The 23206-nt window shown below is 40.2% G+C and overlaps 1 protein-coding gene across 1 annotated transcript in view; it reads left to right on the top strand.

Moving 5' to 3' along the window:
- The first annotated feature begins 244 nt into the window (after positions 1 to 244).
- The window catches only part of LOC113562455 (serine-rich adhesin for platelets-like), a 40809-nt gene continuing 17847 nt past the window's right edge, over positions 245 to 23206 (top strand). The window contains exons 1-8 of the mRNA XM_026972022.1: positions 245 to 510; positions 5416 to 5597; positions 6555 to 6788; positions 12030 to 12379; positions 13757 to 14032; positions 18565 to 18883; positions 21588 to 21832; positions 22425 to 22699. Of these exons, the coding sequence (XP_026827823.1) occupies positions 507 to 510; positions 5416 to 5597; positions 6555 to 6788; positions 12030 to 12379; positions 13757 to 14032; positions 18565 to 18883; positions 21588 to 21832; positions 22425 to 22699 (1885 nt within the window). The 5' untranslated portion in view covers positions 245 to 506. The remainder of the gene's footprint in view (positions 511 to 5415; positions 5598 to 6554; positions 6789 to 12029; positions 12380 to 13756; positions 14033 to 18564; positions 18884 to 21587; positions 21833 to 22424; positions 22700 to 23206) is intronic.

The raw sequence follows: 23206 nt of genomic DNA on the forward strand, positions 1-23206 counted from the left end.
ACTCCGTGTTCTCGCGTTCTTTGTATTTTCTGTGCTTTCCACCAAAGATCGTACGTCGAAAACGAGCCGCCGGAAATCGAAGGTCCTCTCGGCTAAGTATAGCTCGCGCCGTGCGAGCATAAGTCGGGCTAGTGACGTCGAGAAGTGTCAGTATACTGGATCCCGTGTGGACCGAGCGTTTTCCAGAAGCGCGACGATCTGCGGCGCTCCGATAGCGAGCAACTACAGCCTCCCGCAATTGCAATAGCTGAACGGCTTTTGTTCTTTTTGTTCGCGGCGGGTGCCAAATATTTCGAGTCTTATTGTTGCTGCCTGGTGCCAATCACGACACGCGGATGGATGATCGATAACGCCGCGTGTGCAAGCCCGCGAGTGAACGTGTGCAGATCGGGGGATTAAAATCGCGATCAGTTCGCAGCGTATCGGCGGATCATCAACAGGGGTGCCTCGATACCGCATCGCGATAGTGCAACCCGAATAACGCCCGTGCTCTCACGGACACTCGAATGGGTATTCGAATTTCATTTAATCTTTTTATTTATGGTTAAGTTTTTTCGCGTGGAAAACTGTTCTTTTTCAAGATGGAAAATAGATTTGTCCCGGGCAAGGGATGGAAAATTGATTTATCTCGACGGAGAGATGAAAAATTTACTTTGTTTTTAAAATCAAGTCAATAATTTTCATCGTCACGAGACAACGATAGAAATTGTTTACACGAGAGACAAGTGAAAATATTGATTTGGCGAAATGGACGACGGAATATTGTTTAAAGAAATGGAACGGTATTTTTATTTTTTATCTTGAAATTGGAGTTGGAAAATATATCTTCTATTTGGATAACTTTGACGGACATTCTAATATGGGTATGTATTTTCTCTACTTTCTCTCTCTTCGCACCTCTCATCTCTCTCTTCCATTTTAATTGCAAAATACTGGAGATATGCGGAGTGTCCCTTAATGTGGATGAAATTAAGGAGATTTATCTTATTCGTTTACATCAGCAAGCGCGCATTTGAGCTTACAAGACATTAGCCGCTACACAAATTACTACATGCTGTGCACCGCAACCGGAGGAATTATTCGGTATGTTCGTTGCTCTATGAGCAATTTAGAATTCGTTGATTATATGCAGGTGTATGGCACATCTCCGCGATCATTCAGGACCGGTCATTAGGTTACTGAGTTTAGGAGCAAAGTCAGACCACGATAACTTAAGCTCATGATAGCTCAAAACGTAGATTTATACACACCATAATCACCACATAAACATGTAGTAAACTTCAGTCAGAAATCCCGAATTTAAAATTTAATTTCATTTTTTATTATTTCTGCATAAATTCTATGACATGTAATATCAAAGCATTCTTTGCATTAAAATAAAATTAATTTAATTAAATAAAATTAATTTAATTAATTTAATTAAAATTAAAAAATAAAATTAATTTAATTAATTTAATTAATATAATTAATAATAAACGCTAACAAAAGAGATTTTCTTACTTTTGTCAATGGTTCTGTTCAAAGATTTAATTTAGCCATCACTGATATTAATTTCTCTTTTTAAATTTTAATTATTAAATTGATTTTAGCAGTGATATAAGCACAATTTACTTGTATAAAGCATTTTACAATGACAAAATTAAAATTGAACGTATATTATAAAATACCAACGCACTCCGCGAGCATTTCGTGGATAATGAATGGTAAATTTAGATTTCTGTGAATTTTTGGTGTTCAATTACTCCGCGTATCTACAGCGGATGCATTAGATGAGAAAAGAGGACCGTTCTTTTGAAATGACGTCCGCAAAATTCTGCCGCGCGCGAACAAAGGAAAAAGCTGAATCATTCGCAATGCTGTTTATTTTGTTTTGCAAGAATAATGATGCGCCACGTGCAGCTGCGTTTCGCGAACGTACGACACTCGGTATTTTCGAATGCCGCATTATGCGAGACCGCTTATTTTGCTTTGAACAAGGGAAAAGGCTGCCGATAAATTTAATAACTGCATTCGATATTAACAACTGATACTGCATTATTGTCAGTTTACTCTTTCGCATATATTTTACATGCGCATATAAACACAGACACATACAGGAACATACAGCATCTCTAATAAATTCCGGAGTGGTCACTTTCCTTTTATCTTGATCTCGTTATTATCGCTAATAGTGAAGACAATGTCGCGCATGGCCACGTCACAATGAATCACTTTAATTCGTCATTGCTTCCCAATGGAAATGTCATCCAAATTTATCGAGGCACGATGGGTTTTTTTCATGAGACTTCAAATCTCTATAATCTACCACGAAATATTATATCGCGCAATTAAAGCATGACAAAACCAGGACTGAAATAAGGGAAACGGATGAAATAAGGGTGTCTCGGAAGCGACAGGAAAGTGAGTGGGGTATCGAAGGGGGAGGCTGAAGTTTCGGTGAAGTTTCGAGGCTCAGTCAAAGTGTCAGAATTAGCATCCGTTTCATCCTCGCGGCAACGCCCATGAAAGTTGCTAATACAATCGTTGCTCACTGCCTGTTGCACCTTCAGACACACACCAAAGGTGCCACGGGGGTGGAGCGAGAAGGGCGGGGGAGCGAGGGGGATGGGCGAGTTCGCTTTAAGATCCAACAAGTGGTTCGTCTAACGGTAACAATGCTTCCTAATGTACTAGCTTTCGCCATTGTGTCGGCTCGGAAGCGCGATCGGTCCTCGACGTCGCGACGTCGACCTTCGACGTCAGTAACGTCAGCGTCGAGAGGCTTGCGAAAGCTGAAACGGATTTGGCTCGGCTCCTGGCTATCCGCGTATCCGCCTCGAACGATCTCTTTGAACATCCCGCACGTGATACTGACGTGTGCGTTCGTGTCGGTGGTACGCACGACGTTATTTAAATTTAAGTTCCCGCCATCGAGGTTTCGTACTCACGAAGGGAGCACGGGTTACTTGCGGGTCTTTTCTACTCTCTACTCTTACTTACAATCTTAGCTTAATCCGAGCTAATTTCAACGTGCAATGACTGTGCGATTGAACTGCTGCTATATACAAAGGATAAAAATATAGTATTTTAACAAAATTGCACTGTTCATTACGTTTATTTGTTGATGATTACTGAAATTTGTCAACGGTGTTAGCAGCTGAGAGTTGGGGAGAGAGTTTTCATTCCCGCAAAGATATTTTGATGTTTTAAGAGGTCTATGATTTTTTTATTAGCTGAAAGCTGGATAGTAGTTTGCGGTTGCGGACAAACGTTTGCGTCGGCGTTGTCATTGGAGCGACAAACTGTCGGATGCTTTATGAGGAGGTCAGACCTGAAATAAACCCGCGTCTCGTGGAATTAGAATTGACATTGATCGAGTATTTCCGCATCAGAGAAAGAAATGATGTAGGCCTCCAAAAGTTTTTATAGAATTTTCGGATTCTCACTACGTCATGTTCGTAAAGAATTGCTTCGAATAAATTGTGGAAACAATACTACAAGTGTACACTATAGTCAAATGTATTAATCGAGTTTGATAAAATGACATCAAATAATTTTGAAATATAGGATAAAAAACACGGATAAATAATGTTTTCGTCGAGTTAATTAGAAACGAGTTGTAATTAAAGCGAAATAAATAGTACGTTGTAAAAGCAAGAAAATGTTTACTTTAAATTATTAAAAAAACAATTTTTAAATACAGAGAGAAATGGAGAAGAAATGCAGAAAGAAATTTTAAAAAACGCTTACTAAAATCTGCTTTGGTTGAGAAATTAGATTCGCTGATGTATCATAATTAAATTCTGCATCAGATACGAAGCATGAGAGAGAGAGAGAGAGAAGAGAGAGATGTTACGAATTTTAACGAAATTAAATGCATAACGCTAAATAAAACATCCGGTTTGCTTTAATCGAGATTATCTCGGCTAATGCTCGCTTCGTACAGGCGTGATAATTAATTCGTGGATTGTATGGATAATTATCCACTCATTGCCGACGTTTAAATAATTATCATGGTTACCGCGGTTTTTGATCTGTAATACTATGCGTTGCAATTTGGTCGCAGTAACAGCCCTGTAATACATCATCATCTAATACTATTACATGGTGGTTAAATTACACGAAACTATTTTCACAGTAGATAAATTTAAACATTTAATTACACACTAGATTTATCGTGCTATCGTCACAGTATTTCCCACGAAGTTTTATGAAAGTTTTACAAGAATTTTACGATCTAGGATTTTACTTTACTTTTACAATGTAACGAAAGAATGCTATAATATTTAACATTATTATTCTCATTTTTCCTGCTGGAGATCGAAGAACGTTGGGAATAACGTCGACAGAAGTACGATCGCGGGATTCAAATAAAGTTCCACTTAAGATTAAAAGATTAAGATTATGAAAGATTCAATTAACGATGCACAACCGATTGCTATTTAATAGTACAGGGAAAAATTACGTTTCAGGTTAATTCGCGCGGAAAACTTACGGGGTTGTCCCCTGAGTTCACCCATCTCTTTACTACCGAATTCATGCTGATGATGCACCGTGTCTTAAAATAGAAGTGCAACGACTCCACGCAGATCTTGACATTGTCTTGGCACTCACGCTATACATCACGCACATCGTCAAAAAAGAATTGCGAAATTTCGGCTGTAAAAATTGAACGTGAATTCGTCGCAATTCGATTGGAACGTGTATAATCGTTAATTGCAAATGTAGCGAATTAATTAATTACGTTATAAATGCAATACATAATATACGCAATATTGGCTGACTCGTACAATAAAATGACTTAATCAGTAATATTTAAAATGAATTAAAAATATCGCGTACGCCAGTTGTTCGCGACTTCATCTTTTTCTCACGCGCGAATTGCGTGGTTGAGAATTTTATATAAACGTATAATTTATACGGTATAAATATCGACCCAATCACATGACTGATGCAAGATGCGTTACTCAAACAAACAACTGCCTTTTTCTTAATCGCTTAACACGTGGCTGGATGAATAAGATTTTGGCAGCGTTCGAATTTGAAACTATGGCCGGTCGACATATTTGTATATCTATTTATTAACTATGACGATGACAAGTTAAAATAATGCGAGATGGAGTAACACGTTGAAAGAGATACACTCTTGCATTTGCATATATTCTAGACGAACATGATAGAAACGCAAAGAAAAAAATATTTATAACATTAGCTGCATCATATATTTCTAAAGTAATAGACTAAAGATACATCTATATTTTTAGATTTATAAGGAATAAAAGAGGTTTGTATTTAAATTTAATGCCAACCAAGTGATATTGGAGAAGTGAATACTAATATTATGCAACCAAGAAGAGATAGCTTGTGTCCCACTTTGTGACGTCTATCCGTGTGCAAAGCGAACAGGATTGAGAGTAAGCTCTGTTCTTTTTACAGGCATGGAGCAGTTCGAGCAGCTGCTAACCTGCGCGATATGCCTGGACCGATACAGAAATCCAAAGCTCTTGCCATGCCAGCACAGCTTTTGCATGGAGCCGTGCATGGACGGCCTCGTCGATTACGTGCGTCGACAGGTCAAGTGTCCAGAATGCCGTGCCGAACATCGTATACCGTACCAAGTGAGTTGTCGCTGTCTTTTATTAAGCTATTAAGTGTTTCGACGTTAATACTGAATTTCAGAATTATCGACGATATGTTTAAGCGGTACCGGGGATTTATATCGAGAATTTTTATCGGACTCGCCTGATTACTTCACGTGGGATATTATTAAATTATGTATGCATTATGGACAGGGAAAAATAGCTCTTCGTAATTCCACAAATTATATATATATGAAGCACATTCGCGCAAACTGTCATCGATCATTCGTCGCGAACGACACCGTTTTTCAACAATTACGCCGTCTTATCGCTTTTATGTCTTTAATATGGTTGCGGCACGCTCGAGTACTAATGTTGAGTAATGCGAGTAGAAGGATAATCGATCTACACGATTCCGCCGTGCAAATTAAATGTTTTCGCGCGCACGGCGTGACCAGACGTCGTGCTATATATCTACGTGCCAGCTCATCTTTATTCAATGACGAGTCCAAGAGCGCAGGGGGATTCTCATTAAAGCGAGTGTACTCTAACGTTTCGCGCTAACGTCGTCTTCGGACTATCGTCTGGCCGGTACGTTTTCCCCGGAATAATCGCTCGCGATTATTCTGCGGAAGAACGCCAGAATTCAAAACGATTTTCGATTGGATTTCGCGCGGACGCGCGGAATTATCCGCGTCCGTATTATCAGAAGGAATCACAGAAGCTGGGAGCACGTTCGATTCGATCGAACCGGTGCACGGGATAATATCTAATAAAGCCGCATTCCGTAATAACGACGGTTAATGCGATCCGACATTCCGACAGTAGTTCCGTTCAGGTGACGTCAAAAAAGGAATGTTAGGCGCGCGTTGCATAATTAATTCGCGTCGTTGTTCACGCGTTTCACCGAGTCCGGTTCATTAATAAACGGCGCGCGCGCTACATTACAGACGTTAATCGAGCTGATCATACGTCTCCCCTTTCCGCTATTTACAGGGTGTGCAAGCTTTTCCGACCAACGTGACACTGCAACGATTCCTGGAATTGCATATCGAGATCACGGGGGAACTGCCGGACCCGACCAGCGGACAGACCATGGAACGTTGCGGCGTTTGCTCCGAGAAGAGCTACTGCTCCCTGTGCGTGCACTGTGAAAAGAAATGCTGCCCGGAATGCAAGGACGCGCACATGGATATCTTGAGGCGCGAAATTGCGCGCATCAATTCCCAGGTACGACATTAAACATCCTGTACTGGCTTATTGCCGGCATTGCCAGCGAGGAAGGTCAGTAGAGCGACGTGCGAAGAAATCCAAGTCGCAACTTACAAACAAAACGGGATCAAGAAGATTGGAAATAACGGGAGAACGTTGGAAAAATAAGTAGGACGATTGATTGATGATAGCTTAAGCATCGATATTTCCACATTGTGCGAATCTTTGTTAATACTGCGACTTTAAACTTAAAGTGTACGTGATTTTTAGTACTGCCCTTTATTATTGTGGTTTTTAGGGTTTAATTACTAACGTCAATCGCTTCTCCAGTTTGTATTCAATTAAAGGACAAGCTACCACGAGAAATTATGTACCACTGCTCGTATAGACTGTAGTCAGTTGCAGAACTAATTTTCTCTTTAGTTCGCGACGAATAGATAATTTTGCTGTCGTTATAACACGTCGAGGAAAGTGGAAATTGTTGTGTTACTGGTATCTGGTATCGTAGTGTACTTTAAATTCGTTACGTTGTGCCCTTCGGCGTCGCGACGGAAAATTTATCGTCACGCAAGTTCGCGCATCGCAATTAAGCGCACACGATGGGACGTACGTTGAAACAAGATTGCGACCCAGATTTTTCGCTTGCCGCGAGTGGATACGCAATATGAAGCTGTTAGTTACATGTCACCGATAACACAACACGAATATCAATTACATATGAAATACAATCGTGGATTTGTAATCAAATAAAGTATTTGGCAAGCTTATCGTATCGTATTATGTAAAACACGAGGAGCCATTTCTCTCGAAATCACAGAATTGCAATCTCGATTTCATGTATCTTAAAATTTCACAGATAATTTCGTCACACACCTGAAAAGGTAAAATTAATTACGCGAAGCAATCGGTTCAACTCAGAAAATCCGAGTTGAGCCTGCAAAGATTATGTTGTTCCCTGGAATAATGATTTAATTAAGCAAACAGTTGGAGCGCCGTAACCGTAGCGTCGATGTTTATCGTTAGGATTACGTTCGATCATTTATACCGAGAATTTCGCGCGACTGCCAGGTCTGCATCTGCAGAGAGAGATGACGTTCGGGATCATACGCATCTGCCGTGTGTCTCCAGAAGCACCTCGATGAATCACGTCTATTTCCAGCGGCGGAATAAACTGCGAGCCGCAATCCTCTTTGAGACAGTCCAGAGACACCGTGATCGCGCGTCGACGAGAGCGGGATATTGCGCGTGTAAATCGCACGGATTCGCGAGCGCATGTCAGCGATCAAATGTTACCAATACGGCTCTCTGTCGAACCTGTCTTTCCTGTGCGCCGCGGAAATTGCGTGTGCGTGCCTGAAATATGCGCCGAGCTCGCTTTTCCCGTCCGGGATCGATGCTGATCGCTGTTCGTGTCTCATTTCATTTCTCTCGATTATTCAGAAGTACATTGCGGATGAAGGCTGACAAAGTGGCGTAAATAACAGAAAAACACGTTGTCCTCTGTTATAAAAAAATGACACGTGTCCTAATCGAAATGTTCTTTCAGTTCGTGCAAATTGCAGCGTATATTAGACTCGTGTCCATCCTACTTTGATGGAATTTTAATTATAATTTTACAATCAAAAGTGTATCCATCCAATGTTAAACGCTGAAAAAGATTCCAAAAAGTGCTGTCGTATAATTAAATTTTTCCTAAAGAAGGATCGGCTACAGATTGGCTACAGAATGCGTAGATGAAAAGCGATACGAGGAATCTAGGACATCCCTGGGATCTCTTTCTGCCTTTTAATTACATTAATTTATTTATTGTACAGGCGGGATATAGAAAAATGCATGCTTTATATTTTTCTTATGCACGTAGTCGTCCCTATCGCGTTTCCATGCCCCGTTGTATAATTTCCATGATTTAATTAATTAATGAACAAATTCCAGCTCCGTGGATCTTTTCGAAGGCAGTAATAATCAGTGAACGTTGGTGCGCCGTTGGGAATTTTATTAGCCTTAATTAATTAGTTAACAACCGGATTTCTCTTTGAACCGCGGGACTTTCAAGCACATTTCCTCTTCTATATGCCAGAACCCCATTATTGTATGCACGCGATTGCGCATAGAAATTTATACGGCGAAATAAATACTTATTATGCTATAAAGCATGACCGATCTTAATTATAATACTGATTGTTTTCGATTTCGATCAGTCTCGCAAAGTAGCATAAAAGTATGTGTGCCTTATGCACATAATACCTTTTTGAAAAATGAAGATAATTTTCAAACGTGCATAGAAAAAAAATGATCCTCTTTATTTCGCGGAATATAACGTAACATAATCCTCTTTTAAAAAGCTGTTATTTAGTCCAATGATACTCGGAATTGATCAATTTGAAAAAGAATCACGCAATTTGCATTTATGATATGACATTCTGTAAAACGGCGTTAACGCTTAATACGTACTGGGAAATTGATATTTTATGTACACTTCTAGATATTTTATTTGGCATAGCGCACACGTGCACGAGTATTTTCCTACAAATATAATTTTTCTTCGAAAGCCAGTCGCGCGCATCTATCGCCGTGTCGTTTAAGCCATTAATACAATTTCTATGCTGCACTCTGGGAAATTTCGTTGATTACTGCGCGTTGTGCGGGAGCAACAAATGCTTTCGCACGGGCGTCGCTGATCCCAGAAACGCTCACAATCTCCCCAGCAAAAAAATTTGATTTATTTAGTTTAATTGTTCGCAATTTAAAGGATTTATACAATTTTCGGCGCCACGAACGACAGGCCATAAAATTACGCGCGGAAATAACATCTCTCCGTGTTTTGAGAAGCATAGGAAAAAAGCGTCGTTGTCGATCGATGAAATAAACGTGCAAGGGAGAATACGCGGTGAAATTATCGCCATGTCTCGGAAAAATTATGATCCTGACGCCGGAGACATGTTGGCAACTGCATTCACTCTTTTCCAACTCCCAGCAGAATAATTAAACGACCCCCCAATGATCCTCCGGATCCATTCCGTAAACTAAGCGCTATTTTACTCCTGTCGGCGCGCAGTGCAACCAAAAAGAAATATAACGATATGCAATTGATACGACTGGCTTTTTTCCGGGCGTTTTGTATCGAGCCTGAACAAATACGGTAGCAGCAGCATTGGAGGCGCGTAAATGATGCAGCATGTAACATAGCATATTTTATATATATAATAATAGAACAAAAATACGACATAAAAATCTTGGAATTATAATTATTTCTTCCATTATGCGATGACGCTTAGTACCGTGCTATTGAAAAAGTTTTTATTAGTACTTACTTTTGTAGGTAGCGTTACGTTACGTTGGAATTCGCCGTTGCTATTTGCGGGCGGATCATAAATGCACACGAGATAAATGTTTTCATTGGGTTCGACGACACTTCCGACACCTATGAATTTTGAGTCTTTCCATACCAATTGAATGAAATTACGCACATTCTTCAAATTTCTCGGTTGTAGCTCGTCGTATTTGTAATACCTGCTCTCTTGATACCTGCATACCGGAACAGCAAATGAAACGATTGTAGCAAAAAAAGCAATCTCTTTTCGCCTAGTTTGAAAATTGTATTTTCGCTTTTCGCGGATAAATATTGTCGAAAATACGTGAGGGATTACTGATTAGACTGTATAAAATGTATACGATTCTTGCAAACTAGTACGTTCCTCTCTGATTTTTCACCTACATATTTTTAATATCTATTACATTTTTGTCGGGGAAATCTCTAACCAGTTTTGCACTACATCCTCAGACATTCTCCAATACGGAGTTTGGCAGCCGACGTACACATTTAAACCATATGGTATATCTACCATCTCCAACTTATCTTTTATTTGCGATAAATTGTACGCGAATTGCTGAGCACGCTTGTTCAACTGCAATTCGAAATAGACAGTACGTTATTCGGAAAATAGTTGTTCTTTTTCCAGAGTTACATGTTGTTCTATCATTGCTAAATCTGTAAAGCGCGGATTCTGCAGAATTGTTGAAAGAGTAATAGAGCAACAGATAAAAAAATAATATCCTACCTTTTCATCTAGTAGCAGCGGTGGCGAATCGTGAAAGGCTCGATATCGATTGTGTACCTTCACGATATCTTCTATGAATTTTGAATCCTCACTGTATACAGAGTAAATATTGTTTCCGCCGTAAATATGTAACGTTAACAAATATTATATCAAATTTTACCTTGCCTCCATTTTTCATCGATTTTAACTTGGTCTTTGGCCGAAAGTCAAGTTACGCGATTGCATGATTCGTCGAAAATAATTGGCGAAAAAAGGAATAAAAAATAATTATTTCAGTTTCTTCATGTTTTAGGTTATACAATGTAATCGTTCACGCAATATGAGTCATCGATTCGAGACAATCACGAAAACAATTGAGAATATTATCTCGATATTCCACGGCATATTCTATCATTTTTAATTTATTATGGTCATGTACATAGGTGCGACCCTAATAACCTCCTTCTAAATTTTAGTTCTAATTCAGCGAGGGAAACTTGATTAATTTGGGTCAGCGCTAATCCGTAGCCGGTTCCTACCGAACTTACATGAACAGCTTAATTACATTTGACTTATGTATGTCTATGAAAATGTGATGCTTTCGTAGAGAGCACGAACCATACAGCTAGGCGTAAGGCTTACGAATCTTAGTATTATGATATTTATATGTTCAGACAGAGGTTTATTGCTTCAGCTAGATTCGCTCCTCGCGTTCATTCAAGCCTCTATATCTGGGTCGGAACAGTTATAGTACTATAACCATAATGAAACCTAAATATAGTCGTCAGCGCGTTCGACCGCCTCTGAGCTATCCAAAAGGAGAGATTTCAGTTTACCGCAAAAACGCTTTTCCGTGTAAGATTCCGCACAAAAGCGTCACGAATAAAGATATTAGAAAATGAGATGGGAATGAGAACACACGACGAAGAGACGAGATACCGAGTTTCAAGATGCCGCGTAGCAGGCTGGTCGTTAATTCTTGTCGATCGCGTCTGATTTCTATGTCTTCCACGCGGAATTCCTAAGCGAGTCTGCAGGTTTACATTAATAATACGTTGAACTTGCATTAATAATATTAGCGATAATTAGCAAACCCACGCTCGCCCACGTTCGCTTGACATTTGCATAATCGATATCGCGTTTGTGATACGACGGCGAGCTCTAAGCTTATCGCGTCCCTCGATATCCGTCAAAGCTGACGGCTCGGTTTCTATTCCCACAGGTGCGCAGAGGCTTGCACAGGTTGCAGGACGCGTTGGCTCTGGTCGAGAAGAACACGCTGGGCCTGCAAACAAATTGCGCGTCGGTCGCCGAGGAGGTGGACGAGATTTATCGGAGGCTGAGCAAGGCCCTGAAAGACCGTACGGAACATCTGCGTAACGAGGTCGATCGATACCTCGGCACTGAGCTCAGAGGCCTGATTCAGCTCAAAGAGAATCTCGAATTGGAAATCGCGAATATCCAGAGCAACTGCGATTTGGCGGAGGCGCACATAAACGAGAACGTGCCATGGGACGATACCGAGCTCCTGGACACGAAGGAACTCTTCCTGCGTACGGTGGAATTTATCAGGTTTGTCGCTCGTAATCCCTCTCATCTTCCATCGCCCCGCTATTTTTTGTCACCTGCTCGTTAAATTCACGACTAGGATTGTCATGTGTGCGAGCGCGCGCACGCGCGCGTGTCCTACAATTTATTATCGGCTATCTATTCCGCGGCCATCCCCTTTTTATGATGCGAGCCAGAAAAAATTGTCAAATTGGATCAACCCCTGTCGCCTCGCAACTTATTGTATTTCAATTTTCCCGAATTCCGTCGAAGTGACGCTTCTCATCGGTTTAATCTATTTTGATCGATTTAATGGTGTCAGCGTTATTTCACGAAAATCATCGCGGCTGTCTTTTTTCGAATCGATTTTAACGGGAATCCTGTTTGAATGAAAGAAATACTTGTAATTCTACCGAGCGAGATTTATTTGTCGTAGTTAAATATATTTTATCGGTAAAATGCAATTATTGAGAAATTAATAATGGAAGGTACTCAGCTCCACTCTACGATGTAATAAATAATAAAAAAGAGAATCCATCGAGAATGATATGTAAAGAGAGCGATATATTGCTAAATGAAAAAGCTAATCGTAATTCGAACGTTGTCGGTATGAATGCATGGTATCGACGCCAGCTACATGAATTCTTGCGAGATTTGTGTTAATAGCATTGTGAGAGCGATGGAAATCCAGTGTTAGCTACGTAATGTAATTAACGTTCGACGTTGCCACGCGCGCAATTACGAAACGTAATGCGCAAAATCTACCGTAAATTACAGACGTGAATCGTTTATTAACCCAAGTGTAATAATCATGTTAAGCAAACGGCGAGGTATCAAAGGAGCGTGTATTCCAGTCTCGCGAAAATGTTAGAGAAACGTAAAATCGCGCATTCGCAAGATAATACGCTTCATTAGCAATTAACATGCCGAATTAATGCCGCGATGAATTTTAAAAGCTCGCGTTATACGTGTCTGTCGAAATTCCACGTGTGCTAAATCAGGACGCAAAGTTATCGCGGGTAATCCTTTTCCCGGTGCATTATTTAAATCGCGCTGGCATGTGTCGAAATTCTGGCTCAGTCAAGTATATGCACTCGGCACCGTGTAGACGGTGTTATGCAACTCCAGTTTCCCTCAGTTATCATATGAGAATAAAATGGAGATTTTAAATAAATCGTGCGTTGAAACATGTCTCACTCGACCAATATTAAGAAAGTGTTTTTATTCATCTAAAATGTATTATAATAACACGAAGATTACATTGCATGATTTTTATCGGTTCTTCGCCGCGTGATTCTCGTATTAGTGCCATTATCGCTTTTCTAAAATTGATTACTAAGATTAGCGGTATGATTATCGTATCCTGGCAAATGTGGAGGTGTGAGCCATTGTTCTTTACAGGAATTTCGAATATGAGGCGGGGGATTACAGCCGACGAGTCCGTTTCGTGATGGCGCACGATCCGAATCAGCTTGTCCTTCACGTGGCAGGTTACGGCGAATTGAACATTAAACCGGAAAGCGGAAGCGGTGGATTGCTAGGGAGCTCTAGCAGTTTAGCCCCACCCGGAGGCTCGCCCGGTCTCATGAGAAGCAAGAGCGATCACCGTCTCGCCTCGCAATACAGGCAGCAGGAGGAGGAACGACTGGCGAGGAATCGATACGTTCCCGAATACGAGTAACTATCGCTTCCTTGTACATCTCTTATTCCGAGTATCCGAGTATCACAGTATTTTATATTCGGCTAACACGAGTAAATCGATCGTTTCCAAGTCATCGCGTTTTTATTATTGCGAAACTGTTCGCCTGTTGCGACGAGTCAAACTTCGCCGTAACACTTCTGCGTACGGCATTCCTTTTTATTACTAATTTGTAGAAATGATAAAGTTTATTTATTTTTATTATACTCTTATATATTTGTCGCAAAATGCAATGTTTCCCGGTGTTAGTAATGTCAGTCTTTGTAAAGTGACACAAAGTTTTTCCTAAAGGATAATATTTTTTGAAAAAATATGGAATATTGATCGGAAAAGAAATTCTTACGAAATGAAAACTTTTCAAAGGGAAGCTGCTTATATAAAATTCGATTTCTAGACCAGCAGCTTGACTTGACTTGATTAGAAAAACGTTCAGATGACGAAACCATATATTCCGCCATTTGTCAGTGAGATCAATTTATTCCTCCCCCGAACAGGAAACCGGTTAAAAACTGCAAGACAGTCAATTGAGGCAAGAAGTGTCCTTGGATCGCCAGACAGCCTGGGATCGAGCATCCCTTAATTTATGGTGCCAAGATTCAGTCTGTTTTCGACGAACGATAAATCAGCTCATATCGCGAGAACTCGCAGTCTTATTTACGACACCACCATACCGAATTGCTACGTGAGATGACTGCAAATAATTTGCGGTTTGCGCAATTATGGCAAACGATTGGTCTAGCGAGGGAGGCCGACGTATTTTGTTTATTATAGGGTTGAACTATAGGTACACCCGCGCGACATTTTATTGTTTATTGCTACGGGAAAGCAGATCGGACCGATAACAAAGTAGTTTCTTGCCGCTGAGCTTGCTCGGATGCCAGATTATGTGACGATATTAATATTCCATTCGCGTAGCAGATAAACGGTGCAGGTATTTCATCAGATCAGGCGCGTGATGATTGGTACGTGCCTATTTCCTGCAAAGGTCTGGAAGGGACATGTTTATGATACACTTACGCCAATAGGCTTAATCGAGTAATATCATTAGTCGGAAAGACCCTTTCTTCTGGATAATAATCCTAATTTCGTTTGGACAATAAGCTTCACTCGGACTGGCTTGGACTTTAATCTAGTCTTTACATGCAACTATTTCTCGATTATTTTTATTTAATTATTTTGCGTATTATTATGTCAAATTATTAAACGATATTTTCATACTAATGTGTCATTCGTGGTTCGTAGATATTTAATCACATGATTGCAACATCGGGAAAAACATTGCATTTTAATTATTAAATTTCTATGCGATGATTTAATGAAAAGTATATTTCACAACATAAAACAGTAAAGTTCATCGATATTTACATAGTAGATACATGTGAAGACCCTCGAACATACATATTACGTAATTAAAACTAATGAAAAATGTCAAGTTTATTATAAATCTTATTCTGTGTACATGTGATTATGAGAAGAAGCTGCGTATTTTTCGAGGTATTTCACATGTTTATTTCGGTATAAGTTATAAATGTGTGGTTGCGGTGCTCCTCCATTTACTCCATCTTTCTCTCTCGCTCTCTTTTCTCTTCTGTTCCGACTCAAAGGTACCTTCAGCTCGGAATAGGCGCGTCGGGTTTAATTACTGCCTGTTTCATGCAATGCCAGTCGTTAGAGCCCCTCGCCGGGCCGTTTTATTAAGCGGCCTCGTCAAAATGTAAATTAAATGCTTTAGGTACGCACGAGCACGTACTTTTTAGTAATTAACGCTCGCGAGCTGCAAAGACCTACTTCACATGCGGCAATCGCGGTTGCACGGTCATACGGTTCTGTCCCGTTTGTTATATAATTACGACAGTCGTGATCGTTTTGTGCGATTATTGGAGAAAATACAATTATTTGCCGTGGAGGTCTCATCAATTTGTCAGTCGCGCTCGGACCAGATATCGCGGGATTGTAAATGCATCTCGCGCAATGCATTTTCATCGCGCGGGGCGATGCGGATGCGGCAGTGTTTATTTTTGACACTTGCCTTGTGATATCCGAGCGAAAATTCCATTCGTGCTTTTTTTCGATATACATTCCTGTGAAGCGCATGTTCCATTCATTCTCTTTTTACGTGGCGTGAAAAGCCAAAATATACAAATACTCGTCATCGCCGCTGCAATTTCTGCCGCGTGTTCTTTCCAACGTTTTGGAGCGTGACGGTGGCCGATACCATATCACAGAAATGTAGCCAAATGATCAAGTTCCTGAAATTGATAATACTAGACGTTTGTAAATGGTGTAAATACAGATAGATGGATTAACAATCAACAAATTCCGCACGCAATACGTGTTAAACACGTGTGCTTTATCCGCATGCTTTCATATTATCGCAGGAAATAGCGAGAGAAAAATACATTATCGAAGCGAGATTAAATCCCGAACCAAAAAACTTTTTCATTTAATCTTAGCAAGATAAAAATATTTTACTACTGTACTATTATCGTCCATTATCTTCCATTATTTTTCATTATCTTCTATTATCTTCCATACAAAATTCAGAGAGAGATCTGTAATAATCTTTATATTATAAACATTAAACTTACATAATATTTTAATATTCTTTATTACAAAGGAAATATCAGAAAAACACTCTTTCCAGGAAATCTTTTTGATACAAAATATTGTATTGTAGAAACAAGTAATACTTTAAGAAACGAATATTATTTGTAAATGGATTCTCGAAGCTTCCTCTTAAAAATGCAAGACATGAACTTTTTTAATAACAGCATTTCCTAGATTTGAAAGCGGTCATCTCTTAAAGCTAGCGGCTAATTATTTATCTTCGGCTACCGACGGATCTTATTGCAATTCACGAACAAGATTGCTTCTCCGCAGAGAATTTCGTGGAACGCGATATTGCAATTCCTCCAATGGATTCCTCCAATGGACGGTCCGAGCAGATTTTGATTAAAACACCAGCGTATATTCTGATTTTTTAGTCATCTCACCTGAATGAAAGTATACTCCGACTGTTTGTTTATTCCATTTCTATTTATTTATAGGTGTTCTGCTATAGCTAATCTAGGTATACGACATATAGTTGTCACGCAACTCTTGGAAATCGAGTAGCAACGTACGTCGTTTCTCCACGACTTGCTTAAAAAAATGTATAAATTTTAGCTTTTATAAGCTAGTTATGTAATATATTAAAGAGACTTTTATTATGTACTTCTTCGAAATGTGATTTTAAAAATATGATAAAGTGAGAATTATCTATAGTTTAATTAAATTTTATTTTATTGAAATTATTTATTTTAATTATCTTGTATGTTACATCTTTTATTTATATTAAATTGATATTGAACGCATAAAAATTAATTCAGATTATCAAAAAATTCCTTGGCATAAAACCAACGGACTCTAGCTAATTAAAAATTTTTGTTCTAGGTTTATAATTCTCCATTATTAAACATATGTTATTAAAATAATTATCCATGTCGGTTTTTGTCTAGTTTCTGTGATGAAACATTACATACGACGTTGTCGTCGAGTGTATACGCTTTGACGTTAATTATTAAATTTACGTTGTTAAAATGTTTACTGCATGTAGATGCTTTGTCTCGCCGTCAAGGCATATCATTGCATTACACGCGGCACGTGGCGTGCTGTTGACAGCGTATTTCAATATTTAAAGGGTTAAAATATAAGGCGAAAATTTGGTAGGGCCTATCAGCGGGCATTGGGGAAATATCGGAGGAGATGATATGGGGGTAGAAGAGATGGAGATCCCCTAATATCATTTCGTCCTGTCACCGACAATTCTCTGGAACGTCCTCCCGAATCGAACTCAGATAATCTGACTATAAAGCAGGTCGCGTTTCAGCGTAGGGCTTGTCATTCGCCCCTTGTCATAATTTCAAGTGACGTATATCAGGGACACGTGTTTTTGCGAGATCTGCCCGCGAAATTGATAAGTTGTTATTCGTCTTCGAAGAGGATAGAGACGCTCTTATATTCACGCGATTTAGGCGGATATCCCGTGTCTGGCCGACGATTGACTTGATCTACTTTACGTATCTCTACATTACAGCTGGTTATAGCCAACTTGTAGTAAAGCAATACATATATTATTTTTTTCGCACAAATTTATAATATTAAACAAAATCGTTTTATTGACGTTTATTGAAGACGTTTACTCAATTTTATTGTGATAATAAACGGAATCTTTATTAAAAATTCATAAATACAGAATTACAGAATTTCGCATGACATGTATGTATACAGCATGCGCTCCAATTTTCTATCGTTTTATAACAAGAAATAGCAAGAAGTAACGCTTGGGAAACATTTATTCTTCGCGTCTAAGATTATTTGCTACATAATTTACTGATCTATCGTGGAAACGGACTTCTCTTCGTCATGTAATCTATTGGAGAAACTGTGACAACTGGTACTTCGACGAACTGTCCAGGCAAATCGGTTTCCTGACAACAATTTAATCGCTCATCATTGCGATATGTCCCAGGTACGATGCGCCGGAATACGAGGTGCCCAGGAACAAGTCGAGATACAGGAGCCGGTTTATGCGACATCGGGATGGTGACGATTCTGACGGCGATTCGAGGTCGACGGTGAGATTTACGGCACCGCAGGAGACGTCCGGTCTGCGAGAACGTGTCCTGGACACGGAAGATGCCGCGCGTGGTCCACTGTCCGGCATATTTCGCCTGACTGATTCGCCGCGGGTCATGAAGAAGTTGCAGGAGTGCGAGCGGGCTGGCAAAAGGAAAAAGGAGGAACCGGCAAGCCAACCCGTGCAACAACCTCAACCACCCAAGCCACAGGTTAGAGAATAGCACGCTTCTTCTTCGAGCCGCGCCTATACGCGAGTCTCGCAGCTAAAGCGGATTGAATCCATAAATTCGTCAGGCTCTCATGTAATCTTGATGAGACTTGACATTCCGAGCGGATATTGCAAATGAAAATCGGTTATCCGTTTTAGCTGCGCTTCATCAAGTTCAAAGTATTTAATGGCGCGACGCGTCGATTCGAAAAGTGCTCGGACGCGATAATCGCAAAAAAAAAACTGTCGATCAAAGAAATGTCGATATAGCATTTAACTAGTATTGATTGGATTAAATAGTGAAGAAGAATTGATTGTTGCCTAATCTCGGTCGAAGAAGTAATTCTGCATGAATCTCGCGTTTAATACGGTGGGTTCGTTAACAAGAGCTTGAGTATAACATAATATTGCCATGTGTAACTTGGTAAGTATATATTCTACTTATACTTTTCTATGTGATAAATAATTCATCATTTATCAAACCAGACACGCATAAAAATTTGTTTTTAATACAAATATTTGATAATGTAATAAAAGAACTTTTGAAAAGCTCAACGCGATCTTGATGTCGGAATAAAATATAACAACATTCTGAAATAAACCCATTATATACATATATACTAGAGGCATAAATACGCATAGCTTTCGCCGTTAAATAAAAATTTAGTGCAAACTGAGAGGATAATCCAGATACATTTGCTACATGTGCATGCACACACACATACGGAATTATTTCCATGCTGTATATGAATTCTATATGACCTCTCTCCGCGCCCTTTGTATAAGCCCTCTTAGGTCGCTCAGTTCTTATATCGAGGTATTGATCTGCTCTCTCTGCCGTTTACCTGTTTCAACTTCCATAAACATCGCTGTTATTATAGGTCCCGCACTAAAAGCGAGACTAACTGCCTCTAAGCACACGGCCATTATTTCGGTAACGTGTATTTGAGCCGAAAAATCTCGACGAAATTATAGCGAATTGGGGAACGTCAAGGGATGATGTACGAATACCTCGTGATCATCGACCAGAACAATGTTATTGATACCAATCGTTGTTACGTGACGTAATAACCGTCCACAAAATCCACAAAAATTCGTATCAATTTATTTATGACATTTTCATCGACAAATAATTCTCGGCCGGACATCCGTATTTTTTTTTTTTTTTTTATGTAACGCGCGATTTCATGCTCTACTGACTCATTTGTTTTTCTCTGTCGACGTTCATATTTTAAATGTTGATGTAGTCCAGTTGATTGAATCGAACAATCATGCCCGGTATTTATATGCAAACTTGCTCGATCGGTGTATATACATATTTTCGCGCCGAAAAAAACTGTACATTCCACAGGAGAAGCGTATCAGCGAATTTAATCGTCGTTTCCTGCTTATCGAAATACGTCCACGCGCGTGGACGTACATCACCACGTCACATCAATATTTAAACGAGTATAGACGTCGATAATATAGTCAATTTACGGTCTCGAATTTGATCAATCAACGCTATGGAATCAGGGTTGCATGCATTTTCGTGGAACACTCGGAAAAACTACCGTTATCACAATATGTCGGAATGTGATAACACGGTCACCGATGTGCAAAGCGCAAAAATATCGAAAAAACATTAACGACGATTGTATAAGAAATATTTGATACAACTACATACATTCTTTTTTTATTGGTATACTTAATTTACTGTAAATTTAATACTGTATTTTAGAAATGCAAGTCTTTAATTTTGTTCACGAGTCTTGATCGCGAGCTAATAGCGACTGATTAACTGATTAATTAATTAATTAAGCATGACTTTCGAGTGAGAACCCGTGAATTTGACATGGTATTTATTTTTGACAGTGATACCTCCGCACTTTTGCGCAAGGAATCCCTTATTATGGAGAAATAAACGGATGGAATCTCCCGAACTCTCCATGCTGACGGCCAGTGCAACGAACGAAATTTGTTCGATGCCGCGCATCCCGTTGTTCGGATGATAGCGGCTGGTGTCAAAAAGCTCAATGAATGTACAAATGCAGATCGGCCCGTACACGTGACACGAGGACCGTTACTTTAATATAACGATGATTTATATCGAGTATACATACATATATACATGTATACGAATGAGAGTGCCATTTCTACGATGATGTAAAATGTCAATCATTTCACAAACATTGTACAATGTTGATTTTCTATGAAATCACATACCAGTAGATAGATGTAACATTACGTGTGTACATAGATAGAACGTAGCCAATAGCGAAGAAGAGAGAGAAAGAGAAAAATGAAAGGAGTAATATAATATATTAAGTTTGCGTATACTTTTAAACATTGTATTTTGTATGAGACACTGCGGATGAGATAACAATACAATAATTTTACACTTTTTACTACGTTTCATCATTATACGCCATCCATTTAATCCCACATCACACCCACCTGCCCTAACCGATCACTGGCTGCACTCGCGAGGGCGCAGAGCGTGTTGCGCGTAATTACCGCGCCCAATTCACCACCTGTCGTATGCGCCATAATGTTGCATTTAGATGCACGTGCGGATTGCACGGCTCCAATAAATCGCATTGTGACGCATCGAACGGTCAATCGGCCGCCGAGCGAACTGCAATTTGCGAGTTGTAAAATGCGTATCCGAGGGAAAATCCATGTTAGATTTTCATAACTGTCATAATTGGTTTTCTGACGCGCAGGTACAAGTGAGAAAGGTACCGACTGCGATGGCGAGGCAGACCAGCGAGGACGATGAGATCTCCAGGATCAAGAAGCAGAACAAGAATGCCGCCGCCACCGCAACGGCGGCCGCCGCCCACCCCGAGACGGTGGAGGAGAGGCAGCCGACGTCGACGCCCGCTCCGGTTCATCCACCATCATCCGGGAGGGAACTTCCGGAACGGGAACCCGAGGAGCAGCCACTTAGGAGACCGGCTATAGTCAGGTAATAATAAATGAAAGCTTCACATTGTAAAATTTGATATATAAATGTACCAGAATGTGATTAACGCGTGTGCAAAATGTGATGGACGCGCGCGAAAGAAAATTATTCAACAAATCAATAAAGAAGTAGTGTATAAAATGTACAATTGCACGAGAATGACATGGAGAATGATAGTAACAATTTGATCATGAGATAACGAGTTTCTGTAAGTTAATTGATGTAAGCCTTGACGTCGCGTCAAATCAGAGAAGAAAAGCGCCGAGAGAAAGAATGGAAACAATGATAACGGAAGATGTCAAAATTAGAGATATCTGCACTTGTCACGGACTCGGACAGCTGAATGACGATCCTGTGATTTCCGAAGGGACCGGAAGCGACGGGAGCGCGTTTGTGTTCACGCAGATATTAATCACGCCGCGATGTAACCGCTGGGATTCGCGTCAGGCACTCGCGAGTACTATGTCGGACTTGGACGAGGAGTTCATCCGCGCGACGTTGTTACGTCGGGTGAACAAGTAACTTGCCCGAATTTCCCTCCACCTCCCTGCCTCTCTCGGGGCGTTATTAACGCTTGTTTGTAATATTGTCACAGGAGAACTTCGGAAACGCACGCACCCCCCGCGGCCAGGAGTGCCTCGTCGGACTCGAGCACCGGCTCCGAGAGTTCGACGGGATCAGGAATACGCAGTACGGGCGCGCCCTTCACCGCCGAGGAGATGAAGCAGAAGTACTTGTCGAGAGCACCGCCGACCAGCACGACAACCACCGTCCCGCCGAGCTCGACCGTGACACCCACAACAGGCAAGGAGTCGCCGAACACTACCCCGGCGCCTAGAGCACCCTTCCAGAGCCGTTTTTTAGGCGCAGGTAATTAGTCACGTGATCATTAATTATAAATTTTACAGTTCTCAGCTTGGAACAGATGGTAGCGGAGCTTAGGACTGATGCACGAATTATGGATGGTGATACGACAAAAGAAATATCTTTGTGATAGTGTTCCGTTCTTTTTTTTATTAGCAGGAGAATAATTAATTGTTATGTATAATTAATCATATTATTTAAGTATAAATTTAAGATGATATAATGAGATTATATAGTTTGCTGCTGTTGACATAATTCAATTGAAGATGAAACACCTTTGTGTTCTGTAGCGCCGGCTGCTTCCGCTGAAAAGCTTTTTCCACTGAAATATATTTCCTACAGAGCGAAAGTAATTGCGATTTAATGAGAGGCGGAAACGCTTCGCAGTACGTAAAAGGATTGCACATAGAATTTGCCTTGGACTACGCGTCACAGGGAATTAGAAGGAACAATGCAACGGGTAGTAATCGAAGGTTAGACCCTTTTATAGCGCTCCCGCAGTCAGAAGCCAGC

Source organism: Ooceraea biroi, chromosome 1 (assembly GCF_003672135.1).
Source record: "Ooceraea biroi isolate clonal line C1 chromosome 1, Obir_v5.4, whole genome shotgun sequence".
Classification (NCBI taxonomy): domain Eukaryota; kingdom Metazoa; phylum Arthropoda; class Insecta; order Hymenoptera; family Formicidae; genus Ooceraea; species Ooceraea biroi.